At 37.6% G+C, this 20,469-nt stretch overlaps 1 protein-coding gene across 2 annotated transcripts in view; it reads left to right on the top strand.

Moving 5' to 3' along the window:
* The window catches only part of pabpc1l (poly(A) binding protein, cytoplasmic 1-like), a 136,856-nt gene that overhangs the window by 54,741 nt on the left and 61,646 nt on the right, over positions 1-20,469 (top strand). For both annotated transcript variants that reach the window (XM_067412520.1, XM_067412521.1), the window contains exons 6-11: positions 4,638-4,732; positions 4,814-4,951; positions 5,102-5,197; positions 6,244-6,513; positions 6,611-6,692; positions 19,043-19,162. In XM_067412520.1, coding sequence (XP_067268621.1) covers positions 4,638-4,732; positions 4,814-4,951; positions 5,102-5,197; positions 6,244-6,513; positions 6,611-6,692; positions 19,043-19,162 — 801 coding nt within the window. The remainder of the gene's footprint in view (positions 1-4,637; positions 4,733-4,813; positions 4,952-5,101; positions 5,198-6,243; positions 6,514-6,610; positions 6,693-19,042; positions 19,163-20,469) is intronic.

Raw genomic sequence — 20,469 nt, 5'->3', positions numbered from 1 at the left:
GGACACACTGAAGCTCTCTTTGCTTAAATTAGCTCAAAATTACTATCAGATGTAAGTAATTACCTTGACAAACTATACATCATTAAAAAGATCTAAGACTAAAGTTTAATTTTTTTACCTCTGTTTTATTCTCAAAGTCTTATAGTGACCGTAATGTGTTAATGTGCCAGGGATTATGAATATGATCATGGGCGTCGCTACCTTTTGATTGTAATATGCGCGTCATTTGCTCCCATTCATAAAAAACTCCTCTGTGGTTGTCATGAATACACTCGACAAAACAACTTCCATCAGGGCTTTTACTTCAAATGTGTGCAGATGTGGAGAAATATTGATAGATTCTCACATGTTTGAGTCAAATTTCTATACAGAGAAGTATTATTTATTAAATCTTTATCCAAAATCCGCGGATTTATCATTATGAGCGCAGTATACTGTGATATGCTGTTTTCAATTCATTCTGGCAGCCGGAGGGCGCTGGAAAGCTGTACTACTGAAAATTCACCCCATATATGGATAGATGAAGAATAGACACACCATTTGACATTCAGGAAGTATCTGACCTAACCAAACAGCTTCCAGAGATCGTCAGATCGCTATTTTATGCAGATAGACACGTTTTAAGACAATAAACACACAATCGCGGCAATATAAGGTTGGTCTGTGTTCTTTATGCTATGTTGGGTGGTTTCATAATAGATTATATTTATAATGCAATGCTATTCCACATAGCTTTTAGCATTGTATATTTTCTGTCAGATTTTTTGACCCGAAGCTATATGAGATCACATATTGTTATATAAAACAGTCGACTTATAAATTATAAAGTGATATAAAGCAAGTTTTGAATAAAACCTGATTTTAATCATATAAATTGTTGTTTTGCTGGTGTGCTAAGCTAACATGCTAGCTTGCCCTATGCACCTGCCACTGAGTAAATACTTAATTTTTATGAACATTTTCTAAATGGAAAACTACTGAAATGCTTATTTGGACGAAATGCATTCGATAGAGTCTCAGTGAGGGTAAAGTGAGAGGTTTGATTTAGAAATGAGGTTTGAATAGAACAGTTTGAATAGAGAATCGTTAGTAATTATAATGCAGACAAAAGAATAATAATTGGAGCCATAACCAGTCCGCAGAAGTGTGAATGTGTGCCGGGGAGACAAACTGAATGGGGCAGTTTGCACCTCTAAACAATAGAGGCAATATAACGAATGAAAGCTGAGAAGACATCTCTAAAATATCAACTGATGTTTATTGCCATATCTCAAAATAAAATCGCATGAAACGATCTTGTAAAACGTTTAATAGAATTCAGAGTTTTAGACTTATCATCTTCAGATCTGAAATATAACATGGTCAGACTTGTGGCTTTAGCTGTAGTGCATTTCTAGATTTCTCCAAGGCCCACTTCAATTTTATTTTCATAAAGATATTTCATACAAATAAATTTCTAATAACTTTACAAAACTTTGAAGCTTATTATAGCTTTTTTTGATTATAAAAATATATTATCATTTTGACTTTACAGTAAACTGCCAGGTGTCTGCTTTCAAATGAGACCATAATTATGCTTTTAGTGCAAAGGATTCACAAACTGTATCTGTTTTAGTCTGAGTATGCATTTCTTAGGATTTTTTCAAAATTTGGAATTCAGCTTAACAGGTTAACTGTGACTATTCTTAGCCTAGTCTTTGATTATATTTATGTCACAACATGACCAACGACACCTGGTTTGGATACATTTTCTCTTGGTTTGTCTCAGACACAATCTAATATTAAAAAACTAAAGCAAACACTTACCACCATAATGGACCTAAAAAGTTGACTCTTCCCTTCAGTGGTTCTGATTGTTAACAGCAGGTGTTCATCACTAATGGCCAATCATTACTCAATTAATCCTTTAATTATCTCTAACACTCTTTCAGTGTTACTTTTAACACTTGTGGGTGTGAACTCAAACTCTGAGCAGTGTTAATTTAACACTGGGGATTTTGATGTGTACTTTTGATGGTTTCTATGGTTGAATGGCTTCCATAACCATTATTTTGATTCCGAATAAATCATTAATTCATTAGAACTGTAGTATTGTAATATCAAACAGATTCAAAACAGGGCTGCCACGTGAAGGCTCAGTACCGCTAACCCCTTTTATTTTTTCGTTTTATTTTTTAATATATTTTTAAAATATTATAATTTTTTGCCTTTTTTTAATACTTTTTCTTATTTATACATATATTTTTCTATTTTCTTCAGTTGTTTCCTCTTATTTCGTATCTCCTCTTATTTCGACCTTCACTAGATTTACTAGTCGTCACACTCTTCCCATTGGGGTTGATTATAGTGATTCTCACAATTTCTAACTTGACATGATCCACAAGTAGACATGCATGGTACTCCATATGCCCTGCAACTGCACTGTTGTGTTCGGCAGACAGTTGTGCAATTACAGTGGATCATTTGCCAGCAGCCATATCACACTGTAGCCCAAGACTGCGACAAGACCTAATGTGTTGAGAGAAAATCCTTGTGGTGCCCCCCTCAGCACTTGGTGCCCTACGCGCAGCGCGTGGTGGGAGCGGCGGCACTGGGTGTGTGTGTTCGTGTCGGCTGCTGTCCATTTCCTAAGGTTCTGAAATGCAAAAAATGTTTGTTGTCGAATGAATGTTTACATTGAATGAAAAGTGTTTTAGCACACAAAAAAAGGATATGTCCAAAAACAAGTTCTGAGTAGGAGTTACATGATGTAGGCTAAATCATTCACATCTGTTTCACCCCAAACAAAGATAAAACCTTACAGTAATCTCACAAAAACATGTATTCCATGAGCATGTAATTATGTCAGTGCAATTCAGACAAGTCCAATGGATTCATAGACCCAGAAATCATGGGGTTAGACACCAAGATTACTTGGCTAGGTCAAATAATGAAGGAGGTAGGATATTTTAAGGGCTTTGTGTCCATCTTGGAGGCCATCTTGAAAATTACACCTTTCTAGTAGTCAAACTTTGGTAAACTTTTAGTATGTTATTAAGGACACTGAATACTACAAAAAACAGCTGAAAAACCTTTGGTTAGAATTTTTTGGGGTCAGGTGTTTTTTTTTTTTTGTCTTCCATATGCGTCCACCTAACCCAAAACTGAGCGAAATTATGACTATTGCTTGCTGAGAGTTGTCATACAATATGGGGAGGGAGACAGATCTTTCTGAAGATAAAAAGCATGAAATGGTGAAATGTTATGCAAAAGACATGAACACTATTGTGTGAAAACTGAATGGAGATTATTAAATCATCATAAGATTTGTGAGTAATTTACAGCACCAGCGCTTCGTCAGATAAATGTTTACAGTGTGTGTAGAAATACATGACCCATTTTTGGACAAACTTTCCTTAAGCCCCTATCTGACGGAGTTCTCTTGGTTTACTATAGACCTGATATAGTCATCTAAGTAACCCACTTCTAGTCAAAATAACGTTGAATTTGGTTACATGACTTTAAGAATCCTATTAATGTTACTTCATGTATTTGTATTTATTATTCATGGTATTCATTTACATATTCAAATGCTAGAAACATGGCTTTCAAATGAAATATTGGTATAAAAAGAGCACACCCAGATTCCTAATTGATGACGAGGACTTGACAGAGCAACCATCAAGCGTTAGACAGTGTTCTAGGTTACTATGTGCAGTTTTTTTTTTATTCTTTTTTTTTTCAATAGTTAAAAATTCAGAATTGATTTGTAGGAAATAATTAGTCATCCAATTTTTTTTTTTTTTTTATCAGCTGTGCTAGCACCGAGTCTTGCGGTACTCCATACTGAACGTGTGATCGACAAGACCTTTCTTAATTTACTGCTACAAACTTAAGTATGATTTTAAACCACGCCAATTCCACTAATGCCAACATAATGAGTCTTTTCAAAAGAATGTTGTTGTCGATAATATCGAATGCAGAGCTAAGATCAAGTAACACTAATAGCAAGATACAACCACAATTGGATAAGAGCAAATCATTTGTAACTAATGAGAGAAGTGTCAGTACTATGATACGGTCTAAATCCTGACTAGAAATCCTCACAGATATAATTTCTTTCTAAAAAGGAGAATAGTTGTGAGGATACGGTCTATATATACTATCTATTTCTAGTATTTTTGACACAAAGGGTAGATCTGAGATTGGCCTGTAATTGATTAAATCTTAAGTTGCCTTTTTTTTTTTTTTTTTTTTTTTTAGATAAGCAGTGATAATAGTCCGCTTAATTTAGCACATATCCTAATTATAAAGATACATTGATATTAAGAAGTGGCTCTATGACCTCTGGAAGCATCTTTTTTAGTAGCTTAGTCAGTATAGGGTCGAGCATGCATGTTGTTGATTTTGATGATTTAATGAGTTTAGGCAATTTTTCCTTTCCTATAGCAGTGAATGAGTGGAATTTCCCCCAATGACACAATGCACTGTCCGATGTGATACTGTAGTAGATGGTTGCAGTTTTGCTAGATCTTCCTACATGCTCTTTCCACAATATGCAAAATAAAACCACCAGTTTTTTCTTACAGCTGCTTCCACAAGCACTTTTCATAAAGAATATAGATTCTGCATCGCTTAAAGTTGGATCTGGTCCACAGGTAAGACTCTTAGTGTCTGTGTGATGACTGATGAAAGGGGGCGCTCTCGTGGCTTTGGATTTGTCAACTTTGAAAACCACACAGATGCCAGGAGGGTAATCCAACAAATTGTTATATGGTACGTGTTAATAGCTCGGAGATATGGAGATTGAAGTCTTTCCTTCTTTTCATGTTAGGCCGTAACTGAAATGAATGGCAAAGAGCTGAATGGCAGAGTCCTGTTTGTGGGTAGAGCTCAGAAAAGACTGGAGAGGCAGGGAGAACTCAAACGCAAGTTTGAGCAAATAAAGCAGGAGCGCATACAACGCTACCAGGTACACACACATGCTTACCTGCATGGTGATGTCTATAAATCTGCAAACAGCCTGAATTAGATATTATCCTAATCGTGTGAGAAGGATTTTCTTATGCTCATTTATGTTGATATTTAGGAATATGTTTTGATGCATTGTTTTTCATTTTAGGGGGTTAATCTCTATGTAAAAAATCTAGATGACAGCATTGATGATGAGAAGTTGAGGAAAGAGTTTGCACCTTATGGAACCATCACTAGTGCAAAAGTAATGCAAAGCACACAATATTACATGTCTTTACACGTGTTTAATGAATGTAACAACTTGCAAATCATTTTACTGTACTTTGTAGTCTGAGTAGGAGTATAATATAAAATCCTTAAAATCTATCATTAATATTATTAGTGTGTCCTACCAATGTGTGGCATCAATTGTTCTTCCTGCTTTAAAGTAATCAAAAATATCTATTTTTCAACATTTAAAGGGTTACTTCAGCGATTAGCATATGGCTTTGTATCAGTAAAAACCCTTGAGTATATTCAAATGAAAATTTGGCCAGAGGCTAAAGACTACAGCCAGTAGAGGGAGCTATTTCCGCATGTTTTCAACCCGTGCATGGGGGGTGGGTGGGATCGAACTAACACCACTCGGCTTGGGCAGCTGCAGGCATTCATGTAAACGGAGCTGTGCTGAGTAAAAAAGTATTTGTTTCAACTTCTCTAATTAATTCGTATGAAAGTTAAGCGTCCAAAGGCATAAACTGAAAAAGCATAAGATTAAACGTGCTGAGGAATGTATGCCGCGAATGCGATTACCTCAGCTCTCGTCATGAGAGCTCATTCATCACGATGATTGTAATCTGACTCCTGCAGCGTTTGTGCGGTAACACTCGCTCAGCAGCTAAATCACATTATATTGAACAGACACGTTTAGTTTTTAATTGTAGTGTCTGTTCTCCAACTGAACTGATTTTATGAAAATGCCTTTTCTCAATCTAGAAGGCACCAAATTCAAAAATAATTTTACAAAAATAATTACTTAAAATGATTTAATTTCACATTTTCACTACATTAATGACCCAGTTTAAATACAGATTCACCTTCCCAGTGCTGAAGTACCCCTTTAAATCATCTTGTTCACACAAATATTGTATTACTCAATTTGTATAGAATTTTGTATTAATCCATTAAAATTGCATTCCTGCACAGCAATTTAGGCATTTTAGCAAACTCAGTCGTTCTATATGGGACGTTTTCTCACATTTTGTTTTATGCATTATTATAATTTAATCTTTTTTTTGGGGGGGGGGATAGGTGATGACAGATGGAGGCCACAGTAGGGGCTTTGGCTTTGTGTGTTTTTCCTCTCCCGAAGAGGCCACAAAGGCAGTGACTGAGATGAATGGCCGTATTGTTAGCACAAAACCACTTTATGTGGCTCTTGCCCAGAGAAAAGAGGAGCGAAAAGCCATCCTTACCAACCAGTACATGCAGAGACTGGCCAGCGTTCGAGCCATCCCCAGCCCTGCAATTACCACCACCTACCAGCAGAGCTCCGGTTACTACATGACCTCTGTGCCGCAAGTAGGTGGAGGGGACTATATGTATGTTTGGTTTTACATAATGATTGCAATATCTGCATTACTTATGCTATGTGAACTTAGAAATCTGTTTTTTCCAGCATCAGGTTCGCTCTATATACAACACTGTACCAAACCTGCGGCCTGTGCCACGCTGGACAGCTCATGCTCCTAGGACACAAGGTGAGGCCTGTTCTTCATCAATATGTCATCAAAAGTCAGTTACTAAATTTTAATAGTTTAATGCTTTAAAAATGAAACCCATCTGACGACGATTTACCGATAGTTTTTATTTATTTATTTTTCAAATAGAAGACACAGTATGTTACGAATATAAGATTTTTCTTAGAAATGCATCTGAAAAAAACATGTCTTTTATTCAGCGTCTAGACTCTTACATGTCAATAATATATCCACAACAATAGGTGGCACCAAATCTGCGTAAAATAAGCACAAAAACAATAATCTTTAAATTGCAAACAGTCAAAGAAAAGCTTACAATCTAAGAGCTGTATGATTATCATGTTTGCATGCCTTGGTGATGGAACCAAACTTGCCCCGTATGTGTCTTTTAAAACATAAGGTACCCAGATTTCACTTCTACTGTTAATGTAAATTTGGTAGTCTACACAGTTTTTTTTACTATGAATGGATTAGAGATGATAGCCTAATTGTTATATAATTCAAGTGGGCTACAGGTTATTTTTTTGGCATGCCAAAAAGTTTTTTAAATGTGATCGTTGGTATGTTTTAGCTAGTATTTACCATACTTTCAATACAAAAATTTAAATATGAAAAAGGTCACAGGTTGTCTTGTATTCGGAAAAATACAGTAATACAAGTGCAAGCAACCCATCTGACAAATGCAATACAGCACAAGCCATATCACTACAGATTTCCCAATTCAAAAATTTGAGGTCTGGAAGTGTTTTTATATGCTGTTCTTTTGAACGTTCTGTTCATCTAAGAATCAAAGAACATGTATCTAGTGAAAAAGAAATATACCACAATATTTTTTTTATAATACACTTATTTTATGACAAGTGTACTACAAATAAACTGTACATATTTATGTACTAAAAAGAGATACCCTGCAATTGTATTTTTGGTATACTTGGTTAAAATTGGAATAACTAATTTTGTTAGTTATTTTTTGTCTAGTTAGTTTTTGTGCACAAAAAATTAATAATGACTTGTATAGACCCCGTAATCGCCTACATCACTGTGATGTCACTACTTTAGCTGAAGACAAAACATAAGTAGAACTCATAGCAGGCATGCTAAAAGTTCAAGGTTTTGACTTTAAAATGCCGTCTTGTTGTGTTTTTGCCTGCCAGAATAAAAGGAACTGCACTTCCGGTTCAAAACTAAAGTTTTACCGGATTCCAGCAGACATTCTTTCACAGAAAACAAGGCAATTGTGGTTGAATGCAATATCGTGACTGTATAAATAATCCTTGTTTGCAGTGCACACTTCAGATCAGGTAAAATAATCTATGCATATGTACTGGTGTGTTGGTTTTTAGCTAGTACAAATCAGCATGTTTCTGTTTTATAGGTTATAAATAAAATCTAGTATTAATAGGTGAAAAGTTGTCAACTTTCAGCGCACTAACATTAGCTGGCTTATAGCTAATATATGTATAAACATACAGTAATAGATGTGTGTGCCATCCTTTGAATCGACTCTTAAAATAATCCACATTGCTAATCATAGTTAGCCCAGCAATAGGTTACATTAGAAATTCCCCAAACTACCCGAAAGTAATTCATAATTAATTTACAAAAATAGCTGTCACGGTCCTGCAGAGTCAGTGGGTGTGTTAACATACACTAACAATGCAAGTAAACCGCGTTTACATGACTTCATTAATTAACCGGGTTATTTCCTTGTAGTGACGTCAAAAATAATAATGTCCGTATCGGACTCAGAGTTTTTCAAATGTTACGTCAGTTGTGATTTTAAATAAAGTGTGCACCGTGTCAGCGGGAGTTTTTCGGCTCATATTATCCCTAATGCAGTTCCAGACGCAGCGTTTTGACTGAACCTCTTCTACTTCTGCTGCATGAGAAGAGAACACATCTTTACAATTTTGTGTTTGTGATTATATGTCCTTATTTAATGCAAAATGCTAGCTCGCTCTGTGTGGATGCATTTAAATCTGCTCTAATTTATGCGTTTTTGTCACCTATCACACATGCACACTTCAATAAGCCGACAGAAAGCAGATTAATGCGTTTACATGCTGCACGAAATTGAGGTGAAAAAAAAAAACTACCTGTCCCGACCGGTTTATGCTTATGCCGTTTATGACCATTTAAAAGAAAACAGGTTACCGCGTTTACATGACCATTGTTCATTGTCGGCTTATTAAGCATAATCGGCTTAAAGGTGCCCTAGAATGAAAAATTGAATTAACCTTGTCATGGCGAAATAATAAGAGTTCAGTACATGGACATCACATACATCATCAGTCTCAATCATCATTGCCACCATATGTAATTCTCGTGAATCCAAAACTCCATGGAAAAAAAAAGGCTTCTCAACATAAACCCAGCAGTGACGCAAGCATTAGGGATAATTTATTTGCACGCCCCCAACATTTGCATCTGTCCAAACATGTTCATTGTCAGGCGGAAAATGGAGTGACTCATCGGGTAAACAAGCTGCTCGCATGGACACACTTCATGTTCCAGGCTGTTCAGGAGACCAGAGGACTTTACATATCCTTCCCACAGAAAAAAAAAAAATGTCAACAGTCATGGTTGATGTTTATAATCCAATACCACAACAATTTAATTCAAGAACGTTCGTTTGTTCGGCCCATTTCAAGCAAGCTTCGCTCAGCGTCTTAAACTGAAGAAGTGGCAACTATATTCCTGCAAGCAGTAAGTAGCGATTTTATCCACTTATTGACTGTTTAAACAATTTCTGATTAAATTGAAAGTTTCTTAGAGAGACAGCATTGTCTAGATAACGCAAGATGCTAGTACAGTAACAATAGGAAACACCAAGTACCATACAAAACTAAATAGTGTGTCTAATGACAAAGGTAATATTATTTTGTATTACAAAATACAACCGTAGATACTTTGCTTAGAACGTTTACTCGATCTTTGTAGCAAACGTCACCTTTTCCAACATACAAGTTAAAACGATAGTCATTTGACAAGGCTATTCATTTTGTAAAAATATAAGTTTTATATATATATATATATATATATATATATATATATATATATATATATATATATATATATATATAATATAAAACTTATATTTTTACAAAGTTATAAATATATAAGTTATGTATATTTTTGAGAACTGAAGTATGGTGTTTCCTATGATGTTTTTGCCTATTTGTATTTCAGATTAGGCTACATCACAGACACTGCGTAACCTTAGCCTACATTGTGACTAACGTCATATAAACATGCAATATCGTTGACGAAAATAGACGTCTAAAATGTAGACTGAACGACACAGTTTAAGCAGAACATCTCAAATGGAGATTGATAAAATGCAGCTTGCTTGTTTATTGGTGTTTTCAGATCGTCCGTGTGCGAGAGAGAGCTCGCATGCATATGGTTGCCAGATTGGACATGTTTAGGTAAAAAACCGGAGTGTATATGGGTTTCTTTTCACAGAAAAGCTCTGTTTGTGGGATTTAATTACTGAAATCTGGCAACCGCACGAATGCGAGCTCTTTCTTGCGCGCAAATGATCTGAAACCGCCAAATAAACAAGTAAGCTGCATTTTATCAATCTCCATTTGAGATGTTTTGCTTCATTTCATTTAGTCGGTCAGTGTTCTGTCAAGACAATCAGGACTCACGAGCTGCTGAAATAAGCCAATCAGAGCAGAGCTCAACATTAATATTCATGACTCTTCCAAATAAGGCAAAAACAGAGCATTACATCCTAGGCACAATTTATAGGGTTGTAAATGGACCTGTAAAACTGTATCTGGACATTTTTTTTCCCCTTAAATAAGCCACATACCCTCTACAGGTCCTTCTCCAAAATTTAGCATATTGTGATAAAGTTCATTATTTTCCATAATGTAATGATGATAATTTAACTTTCATATATTTTATATTCATTGCACACCAACTGAAATATTTCAGGTCTTTTATTTTTTAATACTGATTATTTTGGCATACAGCTCATGAAAACCCAAAATTCCCATCTCAAAAAAATAGCATATTTCATCCAACCAATAAAAGACAAGTGTTTTTAATACAAAAAGTCAACCTTCAAATAATTGTTCCGTTATACACTCAATATTTGGTCGGGAATCCTTTTGCAGAAATGACTGCTTCAATGTGGCGTGGCATGGAGACAATCAGCCTGTGGCACTGCTGAGGTGTTATGGAGGCCCAGGATGCTTCGATCGTGGCCTTAAGCTCCTCCAGTGTGTTGGGTCTTGCGTCTCTCAACTTTCTCTTCACAATATCCCACAAATTCTCTATGGGGTTCAGGTCAGGAGAGTTGGCAGGCCAACTGAGCACAGTAATACCATGGTCAGTAAACCATTTACCAGTGGTTTTGGCACTGTGAGCAAGTGCCAGGTTGTGCTGAATAACCAAATATTCATCTCCATAAAGCTTTTCAGCAGATAGAAGCATGAAGTGCTCCAAAATCTCCTGATAGCTAGCTGCATTGACTCTGCCCTTGATAAAACACAGTGGACCAACACCAGCAGCTGACATGGCACCCCAGACCATCACTGACTGTGGGTACTGACACTGGACTTCAGGCATTTTGGCATTTCCTTCTCCCCAGTCTTCCTCCAGACTCTGGCACCTTGATTTCCGAATGACATGCAAAATTTGCTTTCATCGAAAAAAGTACTTTGGACCACTGAGCAACAGTGCTGCTTCTCTGTAGCATAAAATTGGCTTGACCTGGGGAATGCAGCGCCTGTACTCCATTTCCTGCACACGCCTGTGCACGGTGGCTCTGGATGTTTATACTCCAGACTTAGTCCACTGCTTCCGCAGGTCCCCCAAGGTCTGGAATCGGTCCTTCTCCACAATCTTCCTCAGGGTCCTGTCACCTCTTCTCGTTCTGCATCGTTTTTTGCCACACTTTTTCCTTCCCTCAGACTTCCCACTGAGGTGCCTTGATACAGCACTCTGGGAACAGCCTATTCGTTCAGAAATCCTCTCGCTTGAGGGTGTCAATTATGTTTTGCATGCTTGTATTTCAGAGTACATCAGTAACTGCTTAGCCTACATTGTGACTAACGTTATATAAAGCAATATCATTGACAAAAAAAGATGAGTCTAAAATCACTGGTTTTGGTTTTGTGCATTCGTGCAGTTGCCAGATTTCTGTAATTTAAATCCCGCAAACAGAGCTTTTCTGTGAAAAGAACGTGTATACTATCCGGTGTTTTACCTAAACGTGTACAATCTGGCAACCATATGCATGTGTGCCCAGAAAACGCCAATAAACAAGTAGGCTGCATTTTAGCAATCTCCTTTTGAGATGTTCTGCTTAGTGTCATTCAGTCGGTCTGTGTTCTGTCGGTCAGGACTCACAAGCTGCTTTGCTGAACAACTGAACTTCTGTGAGCTGCTGAAAAAAGCCAATCAGAGCAGAGCTCTAATTTTAATATTAATGACTTTTCCAAATATAGCAAAAACAGAGCATTACATCCTAGGGACAATTTATAGGGTTGTAAATGGACCTGTAAAACTGTATCTGGAAAATGTTTGCCCTTAAATAAGCCACATACCCTCTTTGTAGATATCAGAAAACAATTAACATTGTTTCAATTCATTCTAGGGCACTTTTAAAATAAGGTATTGCTCTAACGTTATTTATCCAAAAATGTTATGCATTATATGTTATGCATTATCAGCAGCTTTTCTAGTGTTAGCTAGTTTTCAGTCCATTGAGTGCTAGAATTAATTAATACTTCCAAATATACAAATAACTTAAGTTATAACTGCTTCTCTTGTCTTATGGGCTGTTTTTTTTTTTTTTTTTTTTTTTCTCCTCAGTTTCCCTCAAATAAGCAAGGAGTAAGCACCTTTGGTGATGGAAATTATTGTAAATGACTGAGCATAAGCCCTGTGCGGTCCACTGTGCTTTTAATGACAATATCCTGGCCAGGCTACTGTTGTCAGTGAAATAAGTATTTGAAATTAGCATGAATTAACATGATGCTGTGCACCTAGCCAGACCTGGACAGTACATTTACTTGAGTACAGTACTTAAGTACAATTTTGAGGGCTCTGTACTTTACTCGAGTATCATTTTTGAAGAGTACTCATGACTTTACTCATTTTGTACATTTGAGAGGCAAATATTGTACTCTTTACTCCGCTACAGTTCTATCCATAACCGTAAGAACTTGTACTAAAAAAGGTAAGAAGAAAAATCTTGGAAACCCTCAATGTCGTTTCCCTCTCAAATGTGATTGGTGGAAAGCTGAAGGTGATTGCTGATAGGTTAGCCCAATCAGTGGCACCTGCACAATCCAAAGTCAACTCCATGGTCAGATTTAGATAAGAGATGAAACCATGGACGAAACAATGGATGATGTAGCAGGTCCATCCCGGGAATGTGCCAACCCGTGATGTTCTTGAGGATGCGGTGTGTTTAAAGCAGCACTTGGCTACTTTTGCTCTCGGGGTCCCCCTACAGTTTGGAATAAATAATGTCCTCAACTACTGTCATAAGATCTGTCATCCTACAACAGGGGATGCCATCGCGCGTGCATTTGTTGACATGACAACCCTGATAGCCCTGAACTAGTGATGCGTGGGTCGTCTCATAACCCACGGACCCCGTATGTCTATTTAATGGTCGCGGGTGCGGGGCGGGTTGTAAAAATATATACAGTGGTGCGGTGCGGGCCAAATAACTTCATAAAAGTGGCGCCGCGGGTTGGTGCAGCACTAACAGTTCCCCTGAACACTGCAAGAGGAGTTCAGAGTTCTTCTGGCGGCGCGTGTGAAATGTCTTCATCCCAGGTAACGTTACAGTCAGTGGCATGTTTCAGCATGTCATATTAATATAATTTCATGGGTTTTATTTTTTTCAAAAACGCCAAATAATCACGATGCTCACGTTTACAAGCCAGCATCATTATAGTAGTCTATTGGTTACCGTTTTACAGAATCTATATGATACTTCAGTTCAATGTTTGAGTGGTAGGTAATCACCATAACAAGCAGGACAGCATGGGTCAGGCTCGCCTCCTTCAGCTCACGCCGACGAGCAAACGCTGGTCACATGCTGATCCTAGTCCTGCCTTTAATCCCATCACTTTTTCGTTTCCTCTTATTGCTTTCCTCCAACAAAACCTTTTCTTTCTTATTTGTCTGTGCTGCTTCGGACATGACTATATTATCCGACGAACAAATTTGGGCTCGCACGTCCGAATTTAAGGAAGTGTGGGTGTTGGTCGAAGTGACGTATATGCCGTAAAGCAGTCGAATTTTGTAGTTCTTTTTGTTCTCGGATTACTACCCGAAAACCCGAAGTTTAAAAGTACGATTAAAAACGATACAGACCCCGTCAGGCTATGGCAGACGTGTCATTCAACCTATTGTAAGTCGATTTATCATCACAAGAGTCTTAAAAAAATATATTATGACGGTTGAAAAGTTACCTAGTGCTGCTTTAACACAGTCAGGTTCAAATGTGGGTGAAAAAATCCATTAAAACTCTAGCAGAGGTTTGTCAGTGCATTGCCATTGTGCTATTGCCTTGTGGGCAAGTGAGAAATGTTAAATAAAGCAACATGGTAAAAAGATGAATAACCAGATTTTACTTTCAATTCCTTTTACATTCTCCAAAGTATTAACATTAACTAGGGCTGCACGTTTTCAAGTTTTTCATCAACCGTTAACCGAGGCCCTTAGCGGTTAATACTCGGTTAACCATAGTGTGCGTCAGGGTTATTATTTTTAGTTTATTAAGTTAACGACCGCAATCTCCGTAGTGAACGCGCCTATAGAGGGAAATGCACATCATGGATTACATAATCAGAGAGTAGCCTATTTCTTTTCATTTTAAATTGTTAAAAGACATTTCAAGCTTTCTAAAGCTATATTTCATGTATGTGAGGCCTACGCTGAGTTTCGTTAAATTAGGATGAGATGTGCTCCAGTTCACAAGCAATGCAAGTGCAACGCCTCTCTAATTATGTCTCCCGGGTGTTAGCTGTTGAGATGGGACTATAAGTCGCACTTTTTTCATAGTTTGGCTGGTCCTGCGACATATAGTCAGGTGCGACTTGTATATCAAATTTAATTAATAAAATAATAAATATTTAGCCACGAGAGGGGGCTCTATGCTGCTCCTGTAGCCTACCCTTGAAAAAGAAAATAACTGAAAACAGAAAAAAAGCTCTTGTGACCGAGCGTTCGTGCAGGGTTCGCCTAAAATATTTTGTCATAAGAAAAACAACAAACGACAGCCGTCTGAACATTCCTTCCTTTATTCTCCGTCACACATGTAAATCACCAACCTGAAAAACCCCAAAAGCCGCAACACTCTAGTACCAAACAAGTGCGCATGCACCAACCTATCTACGGCAAGCCCCGAGGGGAAAAATACATTGCACACATATACATAACGAGCGCCAGTGCGTACCAAATGAATACATTATGCGAGATCAAATAAAGTCTGTTACACTCTTAACTGAAATATTAACTTAAAGACAACAACTTAGAAAGACTGAACACAAACAAAATTCCCCCATAAAGAAAATCCTATTCTGCAAATTACAAACTGCATGTAGTAAAATATGCAGCCGAGAACGATTCACATAGCGTTTGACTCGCTCCGGCAGAGAGTTCAAGCATCTGTGGACTCGCTTCTTCAGCTCTGGCCATCTTGCTTTCAGTCCGCGATTAGCTTTTTTTTTTCTTTCATTAGAGTTAAAGTAACCTCTGCTTTTCGCTAGTCCCTCACAAGTTTCTCACTTCAAACTTTTTCTTCTGCTCCGTTAAAGCCTGAAAAATACGGTAAGCACTGCATTGCATACTTGCATTTTGCAGTGTCATTCTCAATTTTAAAGTGCTCCCACGCTGTACTTTTCTTTGCCTGCTTCATGTTAGAAAACTGGTCATGACTTCTTCTTGTGGATATTACACGTCTGGGAGTGCTCTGGCGTTCTCTAGTGGTGCAAAAATATATTACAACTAAATTCAAAGCACGCCATTGACGCCACTTAACCGAGCAAAATGTTTCCCTCTGTTACGCAATTTTTAACGGTTAATTGGTTAACCATGGACACCCCTAACATTAACATTTTTCATAACTCCATGTAGGATGTTTCTGTACATAAATGTAAGCACTGTGGCAATAGTAATGCAATATTTAGAAAATATGCTCTTGAACTTTTAAAAACAAGTACTTCAGTACGTTCATTTATTTTTTACATTTATTTTTCCCTCATGTATTTATTTGTACATTTATTGATCGATTGATTGATTTATTTCTCTTTTTCCGTGTGCAACATGGAAATGAGGAGGGCGGTCCTTGTGTAGCTTCAGCGCATCATTGGTTGAGCTCACCACAGTCTATGAAGCTCACGCACGCAGAATCAGACCAGCTGAGGAGAGTTGTCAGTAAATGACGGCCGCATAGTTCTTTCACTAAACAAACTTATCGATGTTTCCAACAGTTTGACTCATTGAGAGATAAGGTCCAGTGATCCTTATAGTAGTGATTTTGACCTCGACAGGTTATAAGGTCATCTCTTGCATGTGTATACTATGGCGGACATTTCACAAACAGCTAACGTTAGAGAGTTGCGCTACTTAGCGAATGAAGTCGAAAACAATGCATCAAATTACTGTTATTAAAACTAGATGTTTTAGGAGGGTTATATTCCGATATGGATGTGGAAGTAAAGACTGAAATGTTGCCGCGATAATTAAGACACGTTGCAAAACACTGTATGTCCCAGCCCAGCATATTCAAAGCCCGTGAGTCAGATGGTAGTAAGGTGGGACGACCATCGCACTTTCTTCTCATAAGTACCATTGAAACGTATCTCTCAATGGGTCAAACTGCTGGAAACATTGATACGTTTGTTTAGTGAAAACTATGCGGCCGTCATTTACTGACAACTCTCCTCAGCTGGTCTGATTCTGCGTGCGTGAGCTTCATAGACTGTGGTGAGCTCTCAACCAATGATGAGCTGAAGCTACACATGGACTGCCCTCCTCATTTCCATGTTGCACACGGAAAAAGAAATAAATAAATCAATCGATCAATAAATGTAAAAATAAATACATGAGGGAACAATAAATGTAAAAAATAAATAAACGCATAAATATAAAAATAAATGTAAAAATAAATGTTACATTTAATTAACAAATAAATAAAAGTTAAAAAGATATATTTTTATAAAAGCAGAAAATAATAAATTAAGTGAATGATAATACAAAATTGTATTTGATTAAAAATGTATCATATTTATTTTATCAAGTCGTTTATTCTGTTATTTATTTTCCTATTATCACATTTATTTATCTATTTATGTTTTTATTAGTTTACATATGTGTATATTTATTTATTTATTCATTTATTTACTCGTTCATTCATTTATTTATTTTTAATTTGTGCAGGGTTGGTGCTCCATATTACTTAAAGGGTTAGTTCACCCAAACATGATATTTGATGTCATTAATGACTCACCCTAATGTCGTTCCACACCCGTAAGGCCGGTTTCATACTGCACGCGTTAGCAGGGCGTAAGCAGCGCGTGTTTTTTTGCGGTACCCGTGTTAACAGATTAAAGCATTCACACTGCACGCAGAGGCGGCGCGGCAGCACGTCGCAGGAGCAGAGCAGAAGCAGCAGTGCCGAGATCGTTTCGGCGTCGAGTCTATTTTTGCCACGCTGCTCATGCTGAATTAAAGCCACAGTGCATAGTTTTTGATCAAATTGATCAAAAACCAATTTCACCATAAAATCATTAAGTGAAGTGTTCCATGAGTTTCATTATCACCACATGACATCCTGTGCTGTGAAATAAAATAATGAAATGCATGAAAACGCATCACTGCCAAAAGTTTTTGTCTAAACTTCAACAGGCAGTTTAAATGATTAAACCCAGAGGCATCTCTTAACTTTAAGGTTACTTTTATCATGGAAACTATCTATAATACAGCATGTTATATGCATGTGTTTTTGGGACAGAGTGGAAAACGGTCGCATTTGCAGCATATATGCTTCCCATCATAAATCAAAGCACGAGAATGACAGTGTCGAAGGAGAACACCGAAAAATATGACAGAATGGACAATATTCCTCTGTATTTGCAATACACGAGATGAACACTGCCAGTGTGAAAGCACAAAGGGAGTGTGCGGCTCCGGCTCTCCATATGCACTGCTCCTGCCTTGCCAACGCACTGCTTGCGCGTGCAGTGAAACCGGCGTAAGACCTCTGTTCATCTTCAGAACACAGTTTAAGATATTTTATATTTTATTCCCAGAGCATATGCAGTCTATGCACACTGTACTGTCCATGTCCAGAAAGCTAATAAAAACATCAAAGTAGTCCATATGTGACATCAGTTGGTTGATTAGAATCTCTTGAAGCATCGAAAATACATTATACACAATACGATTTTATTCAGCATCAGTCTTCTCTTCCGTGTTTGTTTTCAAACCTTAAATAAAGATTTAAACAGCCATGAATCAGTGAATCGATCAATGATTCAGATGGCCAATGTCATGTGATTTCAGCAGTTTGACACGTGATCCAAACTGCTGAAATCACATGACATTGGCATGACATCAAAATACATCAAAATGTATTTTCCATGCTTCAAGAGATTCTAATCGACCAACTGATGTCACATATGGACTACTTTGACGTTTTATTAGCTTTCTGGACATGGACAGTAAAGTGTGCATAGACTGCATATGCTCTGGGACTAAAATATAAAAATCTTAAACGGTGTTCTAAAGATGAATGGAGGTCGTACGGGTGTGGAACGACATTAGGGTGAGTCATTAAAGACATCAATTTCATTTTTGGGTGAACTAACCCTTTAAGTAAACGTCTGACTGTAGTACTTGCATTTGAGTAAAAGTACAGATACCCCTTGCTAAATTTTACTCAAGTAATGACGGTGTACTCTGTCTACCTCCGCATCTAGCTACCACAATTCCTTGCGATTGGGCAGTTTAGTGTGACTTTACCTGGAATGCTACAAAGTAGTGGTTTAAAGTTGTAGTTTACAGGATCAAAATCCTGCCTGGAACGCAAGTACTGAGCCTTGTGGTGCTCCTATTGAACTTTTTGATATGACACCTCTTCATTTACTGCTACAAATTCGTAACTTACTTATACTAGATAACTTTACATAAAGCACCATCACTTCAAAACAATTGTGCTTAACTAGACTTCTTAGGAATACTTTAAATATTACTATAAATTGCAATAATAAATGGTCACTACAATCAAAAAAATGTTACACTACTTGGTCTGTTTTTGTTTTTGTTCTGTCTTTGTATTTGGATAAGTTAATTTCTCTTATTGGCTGCTCTAGCTCCATTTACAGCTCAGTTTGTGAGGCAAGCTGTACCACGCAGGCCCTCCACTATCATCAGCACAGTCCGCCAGGCTTCCACCCAGGTTCCTCACATCGTTAACAACACCCAGCGAATGGGTAAGGCTGTTTGTGTGTCAAGTCACCCCTTCATTTATATAGCACTTTACACGAACGATTGCTTCAAAGTAGCTTTACAGTAATATAATAGGAAATTATTTTTGCTTTAGAAGAAAAGCTAAAGTAATTTTTGGATTAATTTGTGTTGTAAAAACTAGCTGAAACTGATTAGTTATTTACTTTGGTGCCACTTAAACACCATCCTCAGCTAAAACAGAAAAAACCCTATGCATTCTGGAAGCCCATTTGCAGGGCAACAGCACCTGGTGTCTCTCAGCACCAGAGAGCGCAAACCATGAAATGGGTTTTGAAACTATACCACCACCATCTCCATGCAACCCCCCCCCCCCCCCCCCAAAAAAAAAGTGACTGCATGTACGCAAAGCATTACTTGTTTAGCCTATTGGCAAGTGTGTTTGAATATGTATGTGTGCATATGCGTTTTTATCTGTATAGAGGGGAAGGAGGCCTTAGACATGGCCTCTGCTGACACTTCAGTGCTGTGTTGGGGTCATGTCTAGGCACAGGACCACCATCTGATCTGGATCCGGCAGACTACAGTTAACCTTTGGGATAAACAGAGAGACTATCATTAGCATAGATGCCATTCTTTCTTTTAACAAGTACATCAGGTGGGAAGTGTTCCTGGTTCCTGTATACCTGCAGAGTTAATGCAGCCTAACAATCCTTTAAAGGGGTGATTAATTGAGAAATCAACTTTTCATTCTGCCTTAAAAGATCAGTTTTGGAGCTGAAAACTTCCGTGTTAATCAAAGAAAAGCTTTTATTGATACCAGGCCCAGAAAACGCTCAATCTCAGAATATGTCGACCCTTGATGTCATCAAATTCTGAAAAGTCACCTCAACAGATAAATATGTATGTCTGCTTCTTTAGCCATGCCCATCGAAGATGTCACAGGCCTACGTGGAGCTAAATCACATCGAAGCAATATCTAAGCAATATCCCATAAACTTCATTCTGATTTCAATATTATGCATGCATGGATGAACTTTAATTTTAATAAATATCCAGCTCACATGGGAAAGACATTGTGGGTCTCAACCATGTATTTGTTTGTAAATAAGAGATTGAGATTACATAAATGTGATAGAAATGCATTGTTATTGTGTTGCTTATGTGCATGAGTCTAACTGAACATGCCTTAGCACGCTGTCACAGGCTGGAGAATCCTTTATTTCTGGTGTTGGTTCAAACTCGGACATGTATGAGCCAGGGCTCGCAAAGACCAATGTCCCGGGGGTATGTGAGCCTGACGCTCATTTAATATGCAAGATTTATCCAATCG

Source organism: Pseudorasbora parva, chromosome 13 (assembly GCF_024679245.1).
Source record: "Pseudorasbora parva isolate DD20220531a chromosome 13, ASM2467924v1, whole genome shotgun sequence".
NCBI lineage: Eukaryota > Metazoa > Chordata > Actinopteri > Cypriniformes > Gobionidae > Pseudorasbora > Pseudorasbora parva.
This window is presented reverse-complemented; position numbering and strand designations above follow the sequence as displayed.